We start from the raw sequence: 17,649 nt of genomic DNA, 5'->3' as shown, positions 1-17,649 counted from the left end.
AACAGGACTCTACCAATCTTTCTAATTATGAACGAAATCCTGTATCCCTTGTCACCCTGACAAAAAAAGAAGTCATGAACTGTTTCAGCTGTATATGAAATGACTACTATTCTGATTCATATCCTTTAAAGTAAAAAACCACAAGAAATCCCTTCAGGAAGTCTATTCTGGTTAGGAGAATTAAGTCTTCATATTCTTCTTCTTGTGGAAACAGCCGGGAATAATACTAAATATATACAATTACTTAATTATACTATGTTCTCTTCTTATCATACCTGTTTACAAACAGCCATAGAAGCAGAGTTAAACAGAGTTATGGGCCTCAACTACAAATGAAAATCAAGTTGTTGCAAATCCTTCACACAGCATCTGAAGCTACAAAAGTAATTCAACATGACCTAACAGCCTTGCTAAGTCTTTGTTTCCATTTTCTCAATTGTATTTCTATATTCAAGAGATGTAAATTTGACTGAAAACAGAATACTCCTCACTGTATTTCAAGTATGTAGTACTTAAATAAAACCAGGAAAGTATACAAGAATTGATTTGCCAAAATTGTGAGCACTCATTTTCATTCTGAAAACTTGCATCAGTCATATTAATTCCTCTCATATAATTTATCACATATCTTCTGGATTAGAAGACAACCATCTATTGTAAACGCAATACATACCCATTACTTTCATATAGTGTAGATTTCATTAATTATAATCTAAAAAAGAACATTAGTTTACCAGCTTAATTGGTGTTAATATCTAAATTACACAGTAATTACGAAAAGAGAAAATCTTAAGATACGGCTTTACAACAGAAACCTAATAGTTCATTTAGATATTGGAAACCAACATTCACTTTCTTATCAATTTTTGGTGCGTTTCAAAGCATGCCTTCTGGTCTAGTGCTCTAAAGCTCCTTTTGCACACATGGCTGCCACCAGTAACTGCTTTTCTGCATCACATTTACAGGCAGACTGCATTCAGTTATTTGCATGCTACTTTGTAGACGTGTACATGAAGCATTGACAAAGTCTCTGAAGACAAAACAGTGCAAAAAGAAAAAAAATGCAAAGGTGCCATCCAACCACAAAGAAATATCAAAACGTACATCAGTCAAGCAGAATAATGCAACCTCAACGAATCCAGCCCACGCCGCTTTATGATACATAAAGTGATTATCTGTTAGACTGGTGGTTAATTCAAGACAAGAGGTCAGTCTCCATCCAACAGCCTGTCCTGCAAGGACCACTGCCTGGCAGCAATAACTGCATGGACAGAGACTCTTCCACCCACTCACCTCCAGAAGAGACCTCTTCAGAACTGGGTTGAGGAACATTGGCAGGACAATGTGGGGAAGCTTGCATTGCTGCCGCCCTTGCTATACCTGTCCTGTGGAGAAATAGAGGACTTAATTTCCAGGGCTGTCAGTCAGCACCTTTCATATTACAAGTGAAGGAAAAAGAAATGAATTTGACAATGCCTGCTTCGAACAAGTACATTTTGGGGTGTAGTGAAGCACCCCCATTTTCTACTGAATTATGTGGGTTACTTTCACATCTTCTGTGGAGCTCCATTAGTCTGCCCGGCCAGCAAGCTGGATTCTTTGGTTCACGAGTTGATGATGCTCTTGCCAGCTACCTATATAGCAAGCTGGGATACGGCGACTGGCAATCAACTTAACTAGACAGCTTAAATAAAATAAATAAGAAGGTAATTTAAAAATTAATCTCTCAGCCCTGACGTGAACAAGTACTTGCCACTGAGCAGCTCTCTTCATTCTACCTCCTTTTCAAAATGGCAAGTTTCTTAGTCTGCTCTTTACACATTTCTTTCACAGAAACCATTACCATATGAATTACCTAACAGAGAAGCAGTTCTTTTGCTTCTCCTGTCTCAACCATTCCACAGAGGCATTTTATTTTACCTCCACATTAATCTAAACAGGGTTACCAGAAGAATCTATCTTAACAAAGACAACTTTTAAAGGAAAAAAGGAAACTTTCCACTATCCTCATGGTTTCCAGCTAGGACAATGGTTTTCAGCCACCAGTTCTTAGTGTGACACATACAAATGATTTGTATATACCAAAGTGCAGTGCATTAGAGAGAGAAAGAGACCAAAAAAACCCTGTATCTGAAATACATTAATAAATAATTCTTTTGAGTGTGACAAAGAATGCAATGTTTTACAGTTTCAAAAACAGTTCTCTAAAGCCTTATTAAAATGAGTGTGTTTGCTTCCCAAAGTGATGTCAGTGTATCTTTCAGGAGTATCATGATGGTTTTTTGTTGGAAGAAATGTCAAGTTTAGACACAGGACTGGAAGCCCACTTTATTCTGGTAGAAGTATGCACTGAATACTGATGTTGACAGGCAGGAACAATTTCCAATAATTAATTGGAAACATATCAGCCTTCATTGCATTTGCTTAACTTTGGTCAACAGCAATGTTAATCTTGCAAGTGAATTGAGAGACAAGACAAAGCCTGTATATGTGAGGTTTATATATAATTCAGAACTGCTGAAAAGCATGGAAAGCAAGCCAAGAAAATGATGATTATAAAAATATGGCAGAGGAATCCTATTAGGGGGAAAAAAACACAAACCAAAACAAACCAAACTCACCTTTTATTGTACCAATTACTTAAGCTCAATCTTTCAACTAGGTGTATGCTAAAGAGTAAATGTAAGGGTAAATAAAATTGTTCACTTCTTATTTGGGCAAAACAGACTTACACATCACTCACTTCCTGAACTAAGATGCCAGACGGGGCGTTGTTTTAATTTTTATGTTTTTATTTGCCACTGTATACTGCTTTTCTCTTCACAAAGTTCCCAGTTTCCAACATACTAACCACTTCAAAAAAACAAAGCAGTTTGTCTCTCTGAGTATCTACTACCTTGGATTGTGATTATGGCTGTCCATGAGTTATGATTATAAACAGACAAAAAGATATTTGGATGAGGTATCTCCAAGATAAATAACAACAATTGGTCACACCTATAATACCATATTTAGTAAACCCAGTATTTAAATATAAAATAAGATTCAGCAACTTGGCTCAAAGAAATAGGACAACGATTAATTCTGTCCTGAGCACTACGGACAGATGTTCTGTTCGCTAAGACAGTGATTATTCTAAGCACTAAGGGATTTTTAGCAAGTCTGCTCCTTTTATGTGACAAACACTAGGAGTATCAGCAAGAACCAAAATCATCAATAGAACCCTGATGACTTAGGTTTTACACGCTGCCTAAACACCTCCCAGAGTCACCAAAAAGCTACTCTAAAAGACCATGATAATCTAGGTATTACAGTAACAATGCATAGATATCACTGATACTTTTCTCTCCAGACAGAGAAAAGAACTCAAATGCTTTGAAACCTTTGAGGATAGTTTCTAATAATCCTTGTAAGGACTGGCATTAGTGGAAACACAACTGAGGGTAATGTGTTTACCCTCCCTCAAATGCAAACTGGTAAAAGCTAAAACTGGGGGGGGGGGGGGGGGGGGGGGGAAGCTACAACTGAAAGCAAGAGCTGAAACAGTCACCGTGCAGATTTTTGTTTGCTTTAGTAATCTAAAAAACATCAAATGCCAAGCATTTCACACTCTGAGGGTGACCTACATTTCAAAAACAACTCTTCAGCATTCAAAAACAAGCACCTTGTGCATTAAATGTTGCAAAGAGCCTTTCCTTTGCTTATATACTCCTGATTTTCTCCCCACAAGTTAACTATTGTTCTTCAATCTCCCCTACAGTCTGTGCTGGCCTATGTATCCCAAGCACTTCAAGAGGCACTTTAAACATGCAGAATATTTCTAAAAGATAGGATCACTTTCACTGTCTGGTATAGGAGATCATGGAATAAAAAAAAAGAAAACCATTTTGCCACATGAGAAATACTTATGTTCCAGAGATTAGTCCAATTCAAACATAAAGCTCTTCCATGACAGACATCACATGCTATTTTTAAGACAAACTCACATCCTGCCACCATATTCAAGCTAGAACATCCCCTCTTCCTCCTTTTTTAAATATTGACTACAATCTATTGTTTACATAAGGACTGTATATAAGCTCCTGGACTTAGTTCTCAGATCCACCAGAAATTTTCCTGAGTCCTATGTAAATCACTGGGGTCTCTACAGTTCATCTTCCCTTTGAGCAATGAAGAAAACCTACCTTTCAAGTCTCCATGACTGAAAAAAGAAATGGTGAGAAGTTCACTGTGTGAACCTTTAGATGAATGAATCCATGCATCTGTGGCTGCAGCAGTGGATTATTTATCTCTATTCTTCACCCAGGGACAACATTCAGGTCATGCTTGAACATAACCTTTAGTGTTCCCTGCACATGTGAGAGGAAAGTACCACAGTGGATTGTAGTCCCACCTGGATCTCCCCAACTAACATGTAACTGGTGAAGAAAAATAAGCCTGACAATTTGTACCTACGGCTAAATCATGTTAGTCATCACTGGTAGGGAGCCCATACTTACATTCCAGCATTCAGAAATGATGTTGCTAGTACCTGAACTTTAATGGATAGTCTCCACAGAAAAAGGAATAATGACAGTTTCAATATACTATATGCTATGGCTTTGCTAAGAACCTATGATTTTTTTTTTTTATACAAGCTAAAAAGAATATTGATTTCTTTCAAGTCCACTGCACACTAAATGCAATTCCCAGTGTTGCTATTTGAGGTATTAGATAAAAATGCCATCTCTCTCACTAAGAAAAGAAGCAACGAGTCTTTGAAGCAGAAATGTCTAAGGCTCTCTGGTATATTTCAAACAATCTTGTCAGCTGAAGGTAGCCAAAAACTTACACTGATTCATGAAAAAACATACAGAAAATTCATTTTGGTGCCATCCAAGCTTAGTGTATATTCAGTGTGCACTGTGGACTGCAAGACACTGCCAATCTAAAAACACCCACAGTGATGTAACCAACAATACAAACTCAGTGCTTCACCTCTCAGTTACAAACTAAGTGAAGACAAGAAATGGCTGTAAATCAACAACAACAAAAAAGCCATCTTTGAGAATCTACATGGATCTTGAGAAATTTCAGAAGGTTCAATGAGGAGAAGTGAAAAATTCTTCACTTGGGGCATAAGGGTTCCATGTATCCTGGCTGAAAACAACTGACAACACAGCAGCCTGTCTGGAAAGAACCTGGGGTCATCCTGGATGCTAGGCTGAATATGAGCCAACAGTGGGCTCACATCAGCAAACCACATGCTGGGCTAACAACAGGAAGAATGTGGCCAACAGAATGGGAAATCACTCTCTGCTCATCACTGGTGAGACCACACTTCAAACACTGTGTGCAGCTTCTAATGTGCCCAGCTGAAGTAGAGAAATTGGACAAAATCCAGCAAAGTCCTACGCACTTATGAAGTTGGTCAGGTGTTTAGGGCATCTGCAGAGACTGAAGGAGCTGAGCTTCTTTGACCTGATGAAAAGAAAGCTAAAGGCAATTTAATAGCAGATTACAACTACTTTACAAGGATTACAGAGACAGTGGAGCCAAGCACTTCTTGGTAGTGGTCTATGAAGTCAGAAAGTCAAAAGCAACTGAGTGGCAGTTGGGAGGTTCAGACCGGCTACTTACAAAAGGCTTTTTCTCTAGGAGGGTAGTGCAGAACTGGAAAGGTTACCCAAAGAGGTATTGGCATCTCCATCCTTGGAGGTTTTCAAGAATCAGCTATGCAAATCCACAGCTGACTTGATCTATAGTTCTGGCAAGATGATGCTTCCAGTGGGACACTGGACTACAGACTTGCAGAGGCCCTGTCTCACATACACCATATCTATATCTATACTTCTATAAAATGTTATATTTTATAATCTATAATAATTAATATTATAATAATTATAATATATATTTATTATAATAAATATATTATGATTATAATAATTAATTTAGAATCTATAAATAAAAAAGCTTATGAGACATCAAACACTTTGTTATTCTGTAGAACAAAATCCCTCCACTCCTTGCTTGTCTGCCATGATATTTTCAGAGAGATGAACTAACAAGCTCTAAGTGCCCAATACAATGTAAGATTCTACAGAAACACAGTTAAGCAAACAAATGCCATTCCCAAGAGCTGTATCACTGTGCCCTATTCTTTGTCACTAACACCCCAAAGCAAGCACGACACAACATCTGCACCAAGAAGTGTGCTTCAGAGACTCGGAGCTAGAAAAGGCAACTCATCTCTTTGCTACAACTTACTAGATTTGATCACAAGGAATCGATACACTCCCACAAGTGGCTCAATCAGGTTACGATCAAGTTAACTGTAATTTTTAAGACCGATTAATTGAAGTCACTAATTCCACATTTGACACGCAATTGTTCTTTCCAGCAATGCAACTATGCTAATTCTTCAGCCATAGTCTATTACTTGATAGTAGGTTAATCTCTGATGTAATGCCTCAATCAAAGAACTCTGGAATGCTCTTAACCATAATCAACAACTACAGAAAGATTCCTCATCAGCTTAAGTGTTTACCTAGCTCAAAAAACCACTGTGTCATTATGATACTACCATAATACGAACTTTCTAGAAGCTTAAAAGCATAATTTAGGGGGACAATATGAATCTAATAAATAAGCACAAACCCAAAAGTACCCAAAGGGGCAGATCCAGGGGAAGAATTACTGTTTTGTTAAGACTGGTACATTTTTTTAAAGTTTTAGTGGAGATAACCCTAAAAAATATCTGTAACAAAGCAATTTATTTAAGGGCTGAAACTGTGTTACTGCCATTCATGAAATATCCTGTAATTTTTTTCAGAGAAATCTAATTATACCTTTCATGCTACTCATCCATTGAAAGATCTTCTGGTTAGCATTAATTTGAATTCTATTGCAACATAAATTAATAGAACTTAAACACACTTATCAACCCTTTAAATAAAAAACTGATAACGTGTCCAGTCAGTATATTTTTGAAAAGAAGAAAAAGACATACAATTAAAACCTACAATTACTTTGTATTTCAGAAAGTTAAAAGGTAGCCTGAAACAACATTACGCCAAAGAGAAAATGTGGACAGCAGCTCTGCTTCAAGGAAAGACGTAAGAGTATTTAAAAGAACACAATACGCACCAAGGGTAAATAATATAGGAGCAGGTGAAAAGGTCAAAGAAAAAGAAATGGCTTTGTACCCAGGTTATTATAAATTTGAATGCATTAAGCTCCTAAGGAAACTTGGAAAGACAGTATTAAGGTCACAGCATTCAACAGGATAATTTTAACAGTACCTTAAATTCAACAAATTATATTATGCATGAAAATTACCAAATAGATTTCCTAATCTATTATGCAATGGAAGAAAATGATCATTCTAAATGGTAATAGTAACTATGGGTAATCTGTTCTTTTGGTTAAAGAATAAATTTTTGATAGGCTAAACAGAGTTTGCTAGTGAAGAGGAATGCAGTAACCCCTAAAAAACCTAACACTTTTAACAAATCCACATAATTTCAGATCCCAGGATTTTTCACTTGTGAAACTGGAGAATGTACTCACATTTCCTGACAGTATGTAGAAAAAAAATCTAAACTTTGTAGAACCTAAGGTTTCTGAATACAGTGAAGATAGGCCAAATTTCCACATTTACCTATTATTGTCCTAAAGAACAAAACCAGTAATGGTATTGAATCTCTGAAGATTCATCATACTGAGATTCCCAGAAAAGTTTTTGGTAAGCAATTACTTTATCCATCCTTGCACTAAGTCAGATAAACTCTCAAAAAAACCCCTCTTCTAGTATCACAGAATGGTTTGGGTTGGAAGGGACCTTCAAGATCACCTAGTTCCAGCTCCCCTGCCATGGGCAGGGACACCTTCCACTAGCCCAGGTTGCTCAAAGCCCCGTCCAACCTGGCCTTGAACACTGCCAGGGAGGGGGCAGGCACAGCTTCTCTGGGCGACCTGTTCCACTGTCTCACCATCCTTACAGTAAAGAATTTCTTCCTCATATCTAATCTAAATTCACCCTCTTCATTTTAAAGGTGTTACCCCTTGTCCTATTCCTACACTCCCTGCTCAGGAGTCCCTCCCCATCTTTCCTGTAGCCCCCTTTTAAGTACTGGAAGGCCACTCTAAAGTCGCAGAGCCTTCTCTTCTCCAGGCTGACCAACCCCAACTCTCTCAGCCTGTCCTCACAGGGGAGGTGCTCCAGCCCCCTGATCATCTTCGTGGCCTCCTCTGGACTCGCTCCAACAGGTCCGTGTCCTCCTTATGTTGGTGCCCTCAGAGCTGGACACAGCACTGTAGGTGGGGTCTCATGAGAGCAGAGTAGAGGGGGAGAATACCCTCCTCAACCCGCTGGCCACACTTCTCTTGGTGCAGCGCAGGATACCATTGGCTTTCTGGGCTGTGAGCACACATTGCTGGCTCATACTCAGATTTTCATCCACTAACACACCCCCAAGTCCTTCTCCTTGGGGCTGCTCTCAATCCACTCAGTGCCCAGCCTGTATTTGTGTTTGGGATTGCCCTGACCCATGTGCAGGACCTTGCACTTGGCCTTGTTGAATTTCATGAGGTTTGCCCGGTCCCACCTCTCCAGCCTGTCAAAGTCCCTCTGGATGGCACATCCCTGCCCTTCAGTGTGTCAACTCCACCACTCAGCCTGGTGTCACTGGCAAACTTGCTGAGGGTGCACTCAATCCCACTGTCCATGTTGTTAACAAAGATGTTAAACAGCACTGGTTCTAATACCGACCCCTGAGGAGCGCCACTCATCACTGCTCTCCACTTGGACACTGAGCCATTGACTGCAACTCTCTGGGTGTGACCATCCAGCCAACTCCTTATCCACCAGGTGGTCCATCCATCAAATCCATGTCTCTGCAATTTAGAGACAGTATCAGGGATTATATACCACATATCCACAATGTATATAATGTAGTGCTGAAGACAAAATTAGCTAAGGTTACTGCACAAAGTAATTAGAAAAAATAGATGTAGATATTAAAATCAGGACTCTCAAAGCACAAACAAAAGATGTGGTTTGTACATACAGACATATATTTTTATAAATTTAGAATATGTAAATAGAGTACAGCTGCGCAATGCCATGCACTCTGACCCAATCCCACCGTCGCTAGTCGCAGGTTCTTAATAGACTTCATTGGATACTAAATCACAATTACATAAAGGCTGTAACAACCTGTCAGGATTTTAAAGAAGAAATTGTTACTGTTTGACAGAAATGCAGATCTGAGTGTCCTAATAAAAATAAGTAGTGCATTTCAGTTTTTCAAAACCTACCAGTGTAGGAAAAAAAAAAATGAATTAAACAAAAATAAAAATCTTCATACAGCTTTATTTCCAGCACTTTCATACAACACTATTTCCAGTCACTTCCAGTTCTATAGTAGAGGGGTAAACTTAAACAAGGAAATACAACTAGTTTTTCCCTTATCACAGCATGGTAAAATCCCGACTCCATTCTTCAAACAAGTCGGTCGATAGGAACCTATTTAACTAGGACCTTATCCAGGAAGCCCGCCAGGCCTCCTTCCAAAGTCAGAAATTCCTTTTCAGTAGGATGGTGTAGAATTAGGGACTCTCGACATTTCAAAAAGACCCTCCACTTGCAACAGAAGGTCATCTACAGATTAATCAATCGCTCCAACTCCAAGATGATTTTGAGTTACATCTGCGTCCTATAATGACAGTAAAAGAATGGTACTAAGTGACAATCCCAGGTCTTGCACTCACAAGATTCAATGGATATAAGTACAGAGAGCAGAAAAAACTTGGCAAAGAGTGCCAAAGGAGTTATGGTTTTGGCTGAATTTCCTGTTGTTTCAATAAAGCTTTCTGGAGCTTGAAGAGTAGCAAGTACTGTCAGTAAAAGCCAAGTAGTATCACTACAATCAAGTCAAGCAGTAAATGGAAAGAAAACAATTGTAGTTAAGGAAAGAATGACTATATTTCCATCTCCTTATTTCTCTCCCCAGTACAGCTTTTATCTACATATTCCTGACTGCTCTGAAGTCCAAGCAGGGAGTATTACTTCCAGGGAAAAACACGTTGGGAATTTAAAGCTTTGGCGCCCCGCTTAAACAAAGCTGGAACAGTTGCCTTCTGGCAGAAATTAAAGTTGGTATGGAAATTTCACAAAAGGAATTAAAAGATGGTCTGGAAAGCGGCCAAAAGGCGATCAAAGGAACTTCAGCATCATGAAGACACATACCAGAAGCACATGAAACAGGACTTCAAGACAGACCATTAGATTTAAGAAAGTATCTGTTGCCTAGGTAGAAGGCTGTGTAAACTGGGGGAAAATATAAATTATTCTTGTCAAATTTTTAGTCCCAAAATATCCACACTCCCTTGTGTAATTTCCAGTCTTGACCACATGTCAGACATCTAGAAGAACAGATGTATTTTAGATTCAGCCCAGATTTTGAACTATAAGAACTTATCAGTATATCCTTCTTTCTCTTCAAGTATAGTGTATTACTGGATCTGAGGTTCAGATTCTGGAAAACACCAGCTATCTGTGAGTTAAAACGTAATAAACACAGAGAAACTATGACTCATGTTGTATTTCACATTTATTGTGGTAAATATATGATATAGGCATGAGTATTTATGACAGTAAACTGAGACTTTTCTAAAACACTGGTATGATGAAATTCACCTCAACTACAAACAGCGACAGAAGAAAGAAATCTGGGAAGATGATGTAGGGTATATGCAGATTTAGATAGCTTTAAATTAGCTGAAGGCCCTAGCAGGCTTGGTTGCTGCTAATAGACGAACCATGGCAGCACAGAGCTTGTTATTTAACCCTGCTTTTTTGTAACTTCATTAAAGAATTAATCTTCAGAAGTAGTATTAAGTGTAAAAAATGTGATTGTTATGTTTCCAATGCTGTCACACAAAGGGCTGGTAGCAGCAGCAATTCAGGGGTGCGTTGGGATACTGGTGTACTCGCCACCATGATACACTGCAAGCAGGAAAAGGAGCAGCAAACGGAGCACAAACAGAATCTGCATGCTTATCCACGTATTTAATGAACTTCTAAAGCATTTCTGTTTTAATATTAACTTCTGCCGTGCAGAAAGTCTCTCTTCTCTGAAACATAAGCTAACAAAACTTTCAGAATAATTTTCTTCTCCTCTCTTTTTATACAGAAAAAGAACATACAGAGGGAGAGGTGATAACATGTCTTCACTGAGTCTCACTCACAGAATTGCAGGAACACGCTGGACCCAAAGCAGTTATCTTACAGAAACAAAACATCAAAAGCAGAGAGTTTTTAAAGAGGCTATCTTGAAAAGAAAAAATGGACCATCCATGGATAAGATCTGGGTAGCCCCAGAGATGAAAAGAGGAGCTCTGGAGATTCTGAACTGGATAAAAGCTTCAGGGAACTGTTGAGTTAGTGCTTTTAAGAGCTATTACGACGAACAGGTGCTTTGCTCCATCTCTGGTTTCTGCCCTACATGCTAATATTGCACTCTGTCAATAAACTCTATTCATGCTTCCAACAATATAGTAATAATATAGTAATAAAATAAGTTTTTGATAAATAAAATGAAAATACTTGTAGGAAAATCTTCCTGTGCTCCAGCAGAAAGTTTCTCAGTGGGCCACAGAACAGGGAACAGAAAAAAACAATGACTCTTTACATAAACTCATAAGAACCACCACTTACAAGCTAAAGAACAAGACGTCCCCAAATTCTTTGTCCAGGATGAGCAAACTAGTGAAGTTACTATTTTTAGGTGAAACACTGTGCTCAAATTTGCTAGAACTGTGTTGCAACTCTTCTAGCAGTAGGTTCCACCCAGCAGGCCCTAGTTAAAATGTTTAGGCATATCTTGTTGTCACATGTAGTCAAATCTCATCTAGATATCTTTTATTTGTTTCGGATGCAGGTATTTGCATTATTTAATGAATGTATCTTGCCTTGCAAACTCCTGAGAGTTTCACTTATACAATAAACCCTCAAATTCTGGAGTCACAATTTATGGACTGCACTGAAAAACTGCAAAAGGCAAAGAACAGGAACACTTGCGTTATTCAGTTTTGAAAGCAGACTCTGGTAAGTTCCTTTTTTTCCTCTCAAGTTCAATTATTTGGATTCTATTGTGATAGACATGCTCTATCACAATAATACCACCAAGCTGAGTGGTGCAGTTGACACACTGAAGGGAAGAGATACTGATTCAGAGGGACCTCGACAGGCTGGAGAGGTGGGTCTGTGTAAACCTCATGAAATTCAACAAGGTCAAGTGCAAGGTCCTGCACATGGGTCAGGGAAATCCCAGGCACAAATACAGGCTGAGGGATGAGTGGACTGAGAGCAGCCTTGCAGAAAGGACTTGAGGGTGTTGGATGGAAAACTGAGTATGAGCCAGCAATGTGTGCTCACAGCCCGGAAAACCAACGGTGTCCTGAGCTGCATCAGAAGTGTGGCCAGTGCAACAAGGAGGTGATTCTCTCCTACTTCACTCTCGTGAGACCCCACCTGCAGTGCTGTGTTCAGTTCTGGGGTCCCCAGCATAAGACAGACATGGACCTGCTCGACTGGGTCCAGAGAAGGGCCACAATGATCAGGGAGACGGAGCATCTCCCTTATGTGGACAGGCTGAGAGAGTTGAGGTCGTTCAGCCTAGAGAAGAGAAGGCTCTGAGGAGACCTTACTGCATCCTTTCAATACTTAAAAAGGGCTTGGAAGAAAGATAGGGACAGACTTTTTAGCGAGGCCTGTTGCAATAGCACGAGAGGTAATGTTTTTAAACTGAAAGAGGGTAGATATAGACTAGAATAAGGAAGACATTTTTTACAATGAGGGTGGGTGAAACAATGGAATGGGTTGCCCAGAGAGGTGGTAGATGCCCCACCCCTGGAAACATTCAAGGTCAGGTTGGATGGGGCTCTGAGCAACCTGATCTAGTTGAAGATGTCCCTGCTCATTGCAGGGCAGGGTTGGACAAGATGATGTTTAAAGGTCCCTTCCAAACCAAACTATTCAATGATTCTATACATTTTAGGCATCCTCAGTTAAGAACTTGTTAATCCACATACTGATCCCATTAACCTATGATACAGATCTTTCAAAGCATATAAAACTACAGAACTAGTATGCTCTCGTAAGTTACTCTACATGTGTCTGCAGAATGAAACAACATTTTAGAAATGGTAGCCAACACACGAAACATTAGAGAAATCAGACTGAAAGCCAGTCAAAATTCTTAGTGCTAGCTCTAAATTTAAAAGCATTTTTAACATAAAAATTTATATTTTAAATCTTGGCAAAATTCAGATAAGATTTTCTAGTTAGTCTTAAATTTTAGAAATTGTTTGAAGTTACTGGATGCATTAGTGTCTTGGACAATGAAGATGCATGAATGTATATGCTCATATGCACAAACAAATTTATGAACAGAGATTTCTGGATCAGAGGTGACTTAGCAAGAAGGACATTAAGAGCTTACAAATACTTGCAACATTTCAGGAAAGGAAACTCTGCCAAATGGGGTATTTTTAAAAGAAAACTGTGCAAATTCAGTTGCTAACAGTAAGATGCCAGCCATAACAATTGAATTCAGTCATTAAAATGTAAAATAAAGGAATAGCTTCCTGTGCTAACCTCAATATAACTGCATATATCAAGTCTCATCTGTAATAACCAGGCTGATGTTTGCTCTGTGGAGTCCAACTCACTAATTCCTCCAATTTACACCAACTTCTTGGCTTTCAGGAACAAAAATCGTTTTCTATCTAAATATACTTACACTTAACAATCAGAAATGAATCCCTCTGCAAACAAATCTCCACATTGGCAATCATCTTTGTTAGTAATTATTTATAGTGCAGAAGCATCAAAGCTTTCTGCTTTCAGATTTAACATTAATACTATTACTACCAATTTCCAAGGGACATCCAGGATAATTCAAACATTTTTCCAGTATACTTATAGCTCATATTTCCCCCTTCTAATGTGCATAAATATTACAAAAGCCCTATAAAAAGATGGTTTTGAAGAAGCATTCCAGTAAGCATCACTACTTTGTAAGTCTTTTACAACACTGACCGAACTGGTGCACATTTAATAGCTTGCATGGAGCAGCAATAGCACCCTGATGACAGATGGCAACCATGCACCTGCGGACATCAGCACTGCTCACAGCAACCTGGGCTCTCAGGATCAGGCAGGTGTGGTATTTCCCTCTCTGCTAGCAAGGGTCAAATTTAAAAACAGGCCAAGTTTGCTGACGTTTTCTGAAGCTGGACACTTAGGTTGGTGGGCTAACCAGTGCCTCTCCTCTGGTCTCCTCCCTGCTGGTACTCCCCCTGTATGAGCCAGGCTCCAAAAGCAGTGGAGAAGGAAGGATGGGCAGCCCAGGCTACATCAACCTCTGGAGGATGGACTACTTGCTGTCAATAACCACATCCACAAGCAGTTTCAAACCAACCCCAAATTTAAGATATCTTGAAATGAATTTGAAGGTATGAAAAAGTAAAAGAAACATTCTCAGTATTTCAACCTAACCAAAAAACTGGGAAAGATTAATGCAACAAACCACATTCTGCAGTAATTACTGGAGGACAATTCTAAGTTTAAGCAACTAAAAACCTTCAATTGGACATAGTATAAATTCCTGCAGCTAGCAAATCTTCAAATTTTAATGTAATTGGTTGATTTGCAAGATGATTACTGCTAACAGATGCAATTTACTTGGTTTTAATCCAGCACTTTTGTAACATTTACATAGCGTCACAAAAGGCCTCTACTCTATATAACCCATTTTCCTGAAATGCAAGTGGAAGCACAGAAACATTGAATTTAGCAGTTAAGTACATACCTAACCCTGGAAAATAAAATCCATGTTCAAGTAATCCATTTTCCAGAAAACTGCAGCTCATCAACACCACGGGGAAAAATCAGAAATGCAAGGACACTGCTTCTCACATCACAGTATAAGGAAAGTTTTGCTCCAGTCACAGACCAAGTCTCACTTCCTCGATCAGCAAACACTGACATACATAGACCAAAATAGTCTATGAATCATATGGGACTTGACAGACATACAGTGCCCTACATACAAGCTCCTACTGTCCTGTCTCCCAATGCAGAAACTTCTACATAGTCATTCTGATACTTCTAGATTCCCATTTCAAGCAGAGCAGCTAGAAAGAATACAAGACGCGCCAGAAAACTTTTACTAGCAGTCATCCACAAGACTTCTGTGAGTGTAACATATACTGGAGCATGAGCACATACAACACACACAAAATCAAACTCACATTGCACCTGAGCAATGAGAAGCACTACCATGCATATGACCATTACTTGAATCTTAGCATCAGGTGTTTCAGGAATTTAAGACATGTAGTAATTCACAGCTACCTATTTCAAAGAGACTGCATATGTGAATTCTGCTTTGAGTTTCACTGCTGATTAAAGAGAATATACTTGACCTAAATCTTCCATTCAAAAAAAAAGACTACAGAATACACATCTGAATTCATCTTGTACTGGTTATTCCGATATCACAAATCTGCATGCAGAAATAAAATATATCAAATCAAGCAGGGTGTCAGAACTAACATTGTAGCATGACAAGTCTTGTGTGCTACCTTGTCAGCCAATTTGTCTGTGCTTACCAGTCCATTGTGCATATTTTTTTAATTTTACTAATTATTATTGCTGAATTTATTAGTCGAACTTTTATCATATCACAATGTAGAAATAAAGACATTCTATCAGAAATTATTTATGAAATAATGACAGACAGAGCCTGATTTACAGCTATTCATTTGAAAACTCTGAAAAGATTTATTAAAGACCTTGTGACAAGTTCTGTCATAAATTTAAACCTCTCAAAATTAATAGAATGTGAGGTTGCACTGACTGGATGGAAGTTTAGAAATTAATTATTGAAAATCAGTGACCAGCTGACTGTTGGAAAACTATTTTTATTCGATTTTAAATACTTATTTAACATCTTAGATAAAGGAGAAATAATATGGATCCATTAAAAACAGAGGGAAATAAGCAATCATTTGTTTTTCATTGAACTCTGATGATATTTATTTTTTACTAGAAACTGATCCAACAGGCAGAGCATGCTATGGCTGTCTTCAATGTAAAGTGCTATCACAGGGCAGTATTAACCTCAGAATTTATGCAAATGGTGTTATTTTGCACAGACATCAACTACTTGCAATGCCTGGGTCACATGAACAACAAAAGCACTACAAACAGAAAGAATTAAGGTGACAATTAATTAAGTTCTATTCAGACTTGAGCTGAACTGGAACTAAAGGATAATAAACCAACTCTCAGTCCTTCACTTTCTTCTGTACTCTGTTCCTAAGTAAAACACATACAAATGTCTTTATATTACACACAGATGCTTCCATCTTTTTCTTTTTTTAAACAGATGAATCCGTAAATATGAAAGAAAAAGCACTACTATATTTAACAACACAGATCTCAAACCTCTCTCATATTAATAATTCACAAAAGTCACTTAACTGCATGACATGTTGTGCTGAAAGATTTTATTAGGAATTGAGTCTCTTCACGTACATTTTTACTACTTGTATTTGCACTAGCAATATACAGTTTGCTCTTGATTGCATTTAGGCAATTAAAATAACAGGTACAATAGTTTTTCAGCAAGGAAACATTCCTGAGAAAAGGAACTGTATCACTATACAAAAGACTGCTTTGCTAGGTGGGGGTTTTGGTCTTAGTAAGGAATTGGGTAATTTTCACTAGGAACCAGTAATACAGACCACAGTCATTACTGAAGACAAGCTTAGCGTTAACCTAAGAACTACAGAAACAGTTGATCGAGGAAGCGCCCCAATATGGCTAGAAGTGCATTCAAAACCCTTTCTTGTTTAAAAAACAAAAATCCCCATCATAATTTCTTGTAATTTTCTGAGATAATTGCCTACTCTACCATCCTTTCCCTGGCCAAAACAACTACACTGATACTAGCCAGCAAATACCTTGCCTTCTCTTAGCACATACTCCTCTATACAACATGTTACCACAGTGGATGAAATAAAGTGTGGAAAGAAAGTCTCAAAGATCCAGAAGCTAGTAGGGATGTAGTAACACAACATAAGCAGTAATGATTGATTACCTTTTTATGGCTGTAATAAAAGATACTCAGTTCTTTTTCTATTATAAAATATTCAGTATTATTGTATCGTGTTTCACATTTTAAACTGATGTAAGAACCACATCTATTATTCTCTAAACTCAGCATTTAAATATATGATACAATACTGAAATGTCTGGGGTCTACATAGAAAACAAAATAACATTGCAAAGTACAGTTTTCTTTCCATAATGATGCGTACATGAAATAAACTGCTCCTGCAGTGAACAATGACACTGACTCTACCTGCAGTGTTGTTTAGTTTTACATTATTCAATGCTTTTGAATTGTCAGTTTCAATTAGAAAGAAACCAGGTACAGAGAAAGCTTGCATAGATCCCATTTTAAGCCTGCATTTTATTTTACACATACACTGTACCACTGATCTCCTGAACTTCCATTTATAAGGTTTGTATGCAGCTAAATCTATTACATACAGTTAAATATACTATAAACATTTACATTTAGAATGTTTCTAGTC

The 17,649-nt window shown here is 38.2% G+C and overlaps 1 protein-coding gene across 7 annotated transcripts in view; it reads right to left on the bottom strand.

Moving 5' to 3' along the window:
• Positions 1-17,649, bottom strand: part of PPP2R2C (protein phosphatase 2 regulatory subunit Bgamma) — a 201,359-nt gene that overhangs the window by 118,009 nt on the left and 65,701 nt on the right. The window contains exons 1-2 of one of the 7 annotated variants that reach the window (XM_074904479.1): positions 1,494-1,570; positions 1,294-1,385 (exon numbers count right to left, since the gene is read on the bottom strand). The exons of 5 other annotated variants lie outside the window; for them this stretch is intronic. In XM_074904479.1, the coding sequence (XP_074760580.1) occupies positions 1,294-1,385; positions 1,494-1,570 (169 nt within the window). Of the gene's footprint in view, positions 1-1,293; positions 1,386-1,493; positions 1,571-17,649 lie in introns of those variants that run through there. One more of the 7 variants, XM_074904482.1, reaches the window with a different exon arrangement.

Source organism: Athene noctua, chromosome 4 (assembly GCF_965140245.1).
Source record: "Athene noctua chromosome 4, bAthNoc1.hap1.1, whole genome shotgun sequence".
Classification (NCBI taxonomy): domain Eukaryota; kingdom Metazoa; phylum Chordata; class Aves; order Strigiformes; family Strigidae; genus Athene; species Athene noctua.
The sequence above is the reverse complement of the archived record's forward strand: the minus strand, read 5'-3'. Positions and strand labels throughout refer to the sequence as shown.